General features: G+C 42.4%; 1 protein-coding gene across 1 annotated transcript in view; it reads left to right on the top strand.

Annotated features, from left to right (window-relative positions):
* The first annotated feature begins 2343 nt into the window (after positions 1–2343).
* The window catches only part of USP10 (ubiquitin specific peptidase 10), a 44137-nt gene continuing 38926 nt past the window's right edge, over positions 2344–7554 (top strand). Inside the window, exon 1 of the mRNA XM_071756600.1 lies at positions 2344–2483. Coding sequence (XP_071612701.1) covers positions 2463–2483 — 21 coding nt within the window. The 5' untranslated portion in view covers positions 2344–2462. The remainder of the gene's footprint in view (positions 2484–7554) is intronic.

Raw genomic sequence — 7554 nt, 5'->3', positions numbered from 1 at the left:
TCCAGTCCCTTCAAACAGAGGCTGGGGGTGAGTGTGGGACACCTCTCACATTATTTGAGGTCACTGGAGTATCCTACTTGTAGCATTTTTCCATTATTAAAGGAATAGGTGAGGAGTCTGTAGGAACAGGTAGGAAAAAAAGCAGGGTCTGCCAGGACTGCCCCTGGATTTTTGGCTGTTTGTACCCAGACAGAGCTTCTCACCACTTGGGAAGTGTTAGGAGATAGCAGACAGTGCTTGAAAATAACCAGCTGCCAAGTGCTGAAACTGCTCTGCTGGAATTCTGCAGAAATAAAAGGGAGAACAGGACACCAGTGGGTTGATTTTTTTTCAAGGTCCCAACAGCCCTCTCAGCCAATCATCAAGATAGGTTGAAAAAAAAAAAAAAAAAGGTGAATCTTCCTGGTCTGTGCTCTCAGGGAATCAGTGCAGTCCCTGCACTTCCCCTGTGCCACTGCTTCATCTGTAAGCTTTGGAAAATGCTTTCCTGCCAGGAATTATTGTGCTTTGTTCCTGCCCTGGGGAAAGATAACTATCTCTCTACCTCACTTTTTAAAAAAGGCTCCTCTTGCCAAATTCTGAGGGAAGCTCCAAAACTGTCACAAAACAGCTACCCAAACCCTCAGGTTTTCTCTTCCCAGACTTCCCTGCCTGTATCCTGGCATCAGCACATCAAGGAGCTGCTGCCTGCAACACTGACGTTAGATAACAGGAATCCCTGGAGATACCCTGAGGAAAAATTACACTGGGATGAGAGATGCAGCTGTTTTGAAGGCTTGAGGAAGAAGCTGGAAACGTTTTTGTTCTCATGCTGAAATCTTAAATTGAGAAAAATTGGTGTAAGTGTCTGCTGAGTGTCTGCTCTGTAAAGCATGCTAATACAATAAACCTTCCAAAAATGTGCAGTATTACAAAACAATGTGGTGAAATGTTAACAGGCTTCACAAGTAAAACTATTAAAGACAGGATAAAATGGAAGGTGTTAGGACAGTGACATCCTTTCTGCCCCTGTCAGTTTTCAGCACCTGTTATGGCTTTAAATGGTAGTGTTAATTGAATTACCTGTTTTCAGGTGGGAGGCACTGTGCTCATTTGTATTTTCAGCCATTTGAAGAGGGAACCTTTCCAGGAAAATCAGTCCAGGTTACTTAAGAAGTGCTGTGAGCAGAAGGGGATTTTTGCCTTCAAGCAGGTGAGCTCTGTATGGGTTTTCACTCCATTATTTACCTTGTAAATTAGACTCCTGAGGGGAGAGGGGGTTTCAGATGTTTAAAATGTTGTATGCAAAACCCCTATACACGTCTCCCTTTTTTGTTTCTTCTCTCTTTTAACATTAAAGCAGCCGTTTTCAGCTGCTAGGTGGCTGCCTTAGGACAGGAGAGCAACACTTGCTAGAAGCCAAAGGGAGGGGCAGCAGGGTGTGTCAGCTAAAAAGACAGAAACTGATACAGAAAATCATTTACTGCCATAAGCAAGGATGAAGTTGTTGCACTTCATAAAATGAGAGTGAAATACCCTGATGGCAAAGTGATGGTTATGACAGAGTGATGGATGAACTCTTCCCACTTGCAGTGAATCTCCCCCCTGAACAGCCAAAGGGATTTTGGAAATTTCTTTTTCTTCTGACTTTCACACCAACATTAGGCTTTTTCTCCTGCTTACTCCTCAGCCGAAGTTGACTTCCACAGGATCTAGAAGTTGAAGGAAAAAATGAGGAGTTAATTAGCCATCAATCTTATAGATTCCTCCCTTGGTGTGTGTGTGAGGGGTGCATTCAGTTTCAACCCCTAAGACTGGCTTAGTCACTTGGATTTTAATTTTTTTTTTCCAATTAATACCACCGAGGATTTTAATTTTTTTTCCAATTAATACCACCGAACCCATTCCCCCTCATTCTTGGGGACAGACCCAGGGCAGCTCTGGCCCAGCTCCACCCGGGATGAATTCTTTGCCTTCCATTTATTTTTTTTATTCTATTTCCAGCTGCCTTTCTCCTTCACCCCACAGCCCGGTTCCTTTGCTCAGGTTTCTCAGCTCAACCACCCCCATCACCCCGGTACCACCGGGACCTCCTCTCCTCATGGCGGCTTCTCCGCCCCGCACCACGGGACGGGAGGGGGCGGGAGAAGAGCTGCATCCAAACTTTTTCCTCCTTCCTCTCTCGAACCGCTCAGCTCCCACTTCCCCCCTCATAAAACGGTCCCGAAGGATCCGAACCTTTTCTCCACAGCCGAACCTTTCCCTCAGGGTCTCCCCCCCCCCCAACTCCGTTTCCTCCGCTCCTCTCTCTGCGCATGCTCAGACTCCGCTCCCGCCCCTCCCCTCCCCGCCGTGCGCAGGCGCAGTGCGCGCCGCCCGCCCGCCCGCCCCGGCTGCTGCGTGCGAGGGAGAAGATGGCGGCGGCGGGGGCAGCAGCGTGAGGCGCCGGGGAGACGCTGAGCTCCTCAGGGACGCGGGGAGCCATGGCTCTGAACACCGCCCAGGTATCGCTTAGAACCCCGGCGCCGCTGAGCTTCGGGTGCTGTGGGGGGAAATCTAGAAAGGGATTTATTTTTTTTTTTTTTTCGGCCGGGCCGCGAGGAGCGGCTGGTTGGTTGGAAGGGGTTGGGAAGCGTGGTAGCCGGGAGTAGGCCCAGGGTGATTCTGCAGCTTCATTGAATCTCCTCAGGGGGGTGGAGGGGCCTCGCTCGCCGGGCGGGACGGAGGCTTCCAGCACTGCTGGTGGTCCCAGTGCCTCGGAAAAGGGCCTGGGGGTTCCCCGCACCCGTGTCACGGAGCCTCGGCGAGGGGGGGAGGAGGAGGCGGCCTTGGAGGGGCCCTTTGCGGGGCCAAGTGGGTGCTATGCCCCCCGTCTGTACCCCCGTCTGGAGGGTGGTTGGATGAGGCTCGATAGCAAGTGGGCTTTTTAAAATTATTATTCTTATTTTAAATTTTTTTTTTAAAGGTAGAGAGACAGCGGTTCTATAATGGGAAGAAAATAAGGAGATTTGTAAACTAATCCTCCCCCTCCCCCTCGCCCAAACATTCAATAAACCTGAATGCATTGGGGTGCAAAGGGCTGAGTGTTGCAAGATTATTATGCATGGGGATGCGTGTGCAGTTTCCCTGTCTCCTCCTAACTAAACGAGCCAGAAGATTTGTGCACCGAGTTAAAAAAAAAAAAACAAAACACGCAAAAAAACCCAAAAAACCCAGCCTGCAGTTGTAGTTTTTACTGGAAGTTAAAAGCTCGGTTCCTCATCTAATCTATTGTGTGTTGAGAGCAAATAATTGAATGAATTAACTTCATTACATCTTTCCTGGAATGTTTTTCTCCCAAAAAGCTTTAAAGCAAAAAAATTCAGGCAACGTGTGTGGTGCACTGAGGTGTGTGTGTGTGTGCAAGACTTTGTCTTCTGAAAATAATAAAGTTAAGAAAACTTTGGTCTTGTTAAAGATAATTTGTTAAGAAACCGTTTATTTTGGGTTGGGAAATACTTTTCCCAAAATCCGAGTGGTTCAGACAAGGTGATGCTTTATTCTGGATTCTGGTTTTGGGTTTTCTTGTTTCTTTTTTCCTTGAAGGGCAGTTAAGGTGCACATGTAATAATGTTCTGCACTAATGGCACTGCCAATTATTTTTCCATAAAGTTCATAATCGGTGAAAACTTTAATGACATTTCTTGTCCAGCTTGATTTAAATATATCTGAGAGAGAGACAGGGACCTGATTTGGTTAATATAGGTGCTCTGAGGGTGTTAAATTGTTTCTGTATTAAAAAAAAAACAACTTAAAATGGTTTTACAGTTTTGTATCCTGTTAACTTTTATTTGGAAGTGGAGGAAACACACTTAGTATTGCTTTTTTTTTTTTTTTTTACTCCCTTAATGAATGGCACGTGTGTCAAAAGGATTCAGAATCCCAACTCCAAAGCTGTTTTACTGGCTGCTTTCCCTCAGTACTAGACAGCAGTGCATGTGGTCTGTTCATTAAAACTGGGTTTTAAACTGCAGCTTTCTTCTTGATTTGGAGAAATAAAGGGCATTTTTGTGTCTGTATTTAATTTTAAGTTGGTGTACCCTGAAACAACAAGAGCTCAGCTGATGGTTTAGTTCATGGCAAAGCCCTGCATAGCTGTAGTGTCAGTTCACCTTTTAGCAGTAACTTTTACATACATTATTTAAAGTCAGATATTTAGTTCTTATGATCATTGCTGCTTAGATTTATACATAGCTCAGAAGCAATTCTGTAAGATTTTGTTAACACTTTGTTTGTGTCTTTAAACCCAGCCTATTTTTTTATTTTGCTTTTCCCCCCCCTAATGTAAGCAGCTTATTTGAATATAGCCTGGGATTTATGTGGATACATATTCTACAGCTTTTCACTGCTGTAATTCCAAAGGAAGGTCTTTTGGAAAATCTTTTGGACTTGCATGGATGGGGAACCTGTTTCCTTTTTATTTTAGGATGGTGTTGTGTTTTGGATTAGTAGAAAAATTTAAGAGTTTTGATAAAAGTTGTCCTGAGCACAAGTCTAAATGACATTATTAGTTATTGTGTTCATGTCATAATGCAGAGTTCTAGGCAAGATGGTTTAAATTTTTCTGTGTCAGTGAAATGGAAACATTTCTTGTCACACAGACAAAAAAAAAAGTCTTCAAAAACATCATGCTCTTCTTATAGCCAAAAGCTGGCTGATTTGTGTCAGTGGATTCATGTCATAATGGGCAGAAATATTTCATCAGTCAGTTTGCACATTTTAACAAATGAATCATGAAACACAACCCTGTGTTTTCAAAGCAAAGTTAGTTTTGGATGGGCAGCCTAGTCAGCAGGCCATGTACATGGTAACACAGTTTGGATGTTGCTGGTCTTTGTACCTTTGTATCCCAAGCCATGGTTTTGTAATAATTAAATGAGATGTTCAAGTGGTGTGGTAGGTTTTCTGGGTGCCTTTTGTGTCTGTTCAATATCTGTAAGATTTTTTTATTTTTCTTTTAAGGTGAGCTTAAGGTGAACATGTTGTATCACTACAGGCTTTGTATGACCCTACAGATGCTGAGCTGATTTAGCACTGGATGTAGTGGACACTGGTAGTCATCCAAGGTCATCTGAAAATCTTCTTTTTAAAAAAAGAAAAAAAAAAATTTAAAAAACTATTTCCCCTGTTTGGAAAGAGTAATACTCTGTAGGAGCTGTACAAACAGTTGTTTTAGCTTCTTTTCCTATTGTTTTTCATAGAAAGAATTAATACAAATGCATCATCCATAAATCTTGTGAAAACAAGTTAAGCAGAAGAAAGGATACCATAGCAGAATGAATCATTTATGCTTGTTTTGTTCTTTCCCCATTCCTCTGGTGTCAGGTTATCTCGGTGCCATTTTAAACATACCGTGCTGCCCCCAAACCCAGCTGAAGTTAAAACCAGTAGAGTTTGTGCTCAGAAAAAGCTGAACAAGCTCCTAAGCTGCTCATCCTCACCCAAGCTTGTGTCTGGCCTGGCAACCAGAATAACTGGAACTCAGGACGTGGCATGCAATCTGACTCCCTGAAATACTGCACTGCAAACTACCTCTTTTATGGCTGCTTGGAGTGTTGCTCCCTGGCAGGGTGTAGTTTGATGTTCCCTTAAGCCAGTGCTGTTCTGGACAAAAAAAAAAAAAAAAAAAAAAAAGCAAGAAAAAAAAAGAAAAAGCAGCAGTCTATAGGTATTTGTTCTGTGCTGTCTTTGCAGTGTATTGCCTGATGTTTGTGGATGACCTTGATTAGGAAATCGATCTGTCTCAAAAATGATCTTCAAAAAATGTTTGTTATGCAGCTGGATGAGTTTCTTGTGCTAGCTTGCTTGCTTCCATGCAGATAGGTCTAATGTTACAGTCTTCCTGTGGGCAGAAAGAAGTGTTTGGAGAGAGGACAATGTGGATTCTCTGTCAGGTTCCTTGAAGTACAACGAGGGGCACACAAAATACAAAGGTGTCTGGGCAAGGGCTGCCAGGGAGGGGGTTTGGAGAGAGGTGCTTGAGTGCATCATCTCACTGAAGCTGCTGCTTCTCCCCTGGCCTGCTCTGCTACTCTTCTGTGTTTTAAAGAGGTGAAGAAGCTGGATATGTCTTTTTCTATTTTTATTTTGGTTTTGAGTCTCACTGAAGGTTGCTCAGAAGGGGCTGGCTGGGTCCTTTTGCTAGAGCTTCTGCTTACAGAGTGAGAAGTTGGTCTTGGCTTTTCTGCTCTTGGGAATTGAGGCTGCAGCTGAGGCTGTGAGTTTAGGTAGCCAGAAAGAATCATTTGTCTTTATATAATGTGAATGGTGAAGCTACACAGAGTACAGTGGTGAGCAGAGGTTGGTTAACTTAAAAAAAGGAAGTCCAGGAAGGCTGACATAGAACTTAAATTTAGAGCTACATGGTGGCATGCTAATAATGGAATAAGCCCCATGGTTTTTGTGAATCAGTACTATTTATTCTATGCATTCTAGATTGACTGGAGACTTTTTCGAATGGATACAGCCATTTACCTGTTAAGAAAAGCAGTTTTTGTAGGCAGTAGCTTAGACACACTGCTTTTTTCCATTCATGTAGCTGTTAAAATACTTGCAAAGTTAAGTGGGGTTTTGTTTATAGGTAAACTAAGCCGTCTGATTTCTGTTTGGTGATATACATGCAACATGCTGTGTCGTACAAAACAGCCAAATCTGTTGTAATAGAAGTTGCTGGCCTTGGGCCATTGGATTATAGTCATTTGTCACTCTAATGCCATTTCAGCAATGTAGATGTTCATTTCCAAAGAATTAAACATGCTAGGGCTGCGGTTTTTCTTTTTGATGGAAGTGTTTTATGTGTGATCATTAAACATACAACTGGGGATTATGAAACAATGGGTTATGCTCCATGGTGGAAAAAAGTGTGCGTGTGTACATGTGTATATATAAATATATTTATACACACAAACAGTCTGTAATGGAGCACCCTGATTAAAATTGAGATCCTAAACCTTATTTTTATTTTATGATATTCTAGCGTATGCGTTTTAGACTACGTGTTTGAAGTGTTCCCAATCATGGTGCTGTGTTGATTATTTTTAAAATTCTGGAAAAGTTTTTGTCTTAGGTTAGTGCTCATGTTAATGCATTAATTAACACTCTAATGGAGTAAAACTTTCAAGTACATTAGTATTTTTTCTTTCGTATTTGACTCTCTAATACCTAATTTAATTGCAAATGTTCTTGGTGTTTTAAATGCGTGTAAGAACTTTTCCTTCATGTTTGACAGCATAAGATTTATTGATCTTTGGTGCATGCTACAAGGTCTGTTTTTCTTCACCCGTAGTTAGGCAGGAGATAGCTGAAATCAGAGTAACCTGGAGTGTTTGTGTAAGGCTTATTTAAATAATACACCTTACAGGGAAGTGTGTGCTTAATATAAAATTTTAAGAAAGGCTTCTTGAGATCCTGTGGTAGCCACAGACATTAGTGCCATACGAGCTGGCAGAAATGTGCAGGATTGCTTTTGGGAATTCTGCTGTTTGTGATATTTCTGCCTGACTTCGTATCAGGTATGGAAGTTTTAAAAGAAGCTTT

The sequence above is a fragment of the Heliangelus exortis genome, chromosome 13, assembly GCF_036169615.1.
Source record: "Heliangelus exortis chromosome 13, bHelExo1.hap1, whole genome shotgun sequence".
Taxonomy (NCBI): Eukaryota; Metazoa; Chordata; class Aves; order Apodiformes; family Trochilidae; genus Heliangelus; species Heliangelus exortis.
The sequence above is the reverse complement of the archived record's forward strand: the minus strand, read 5'-3'. Positions and strand labels throughout refer to the sequence as shown.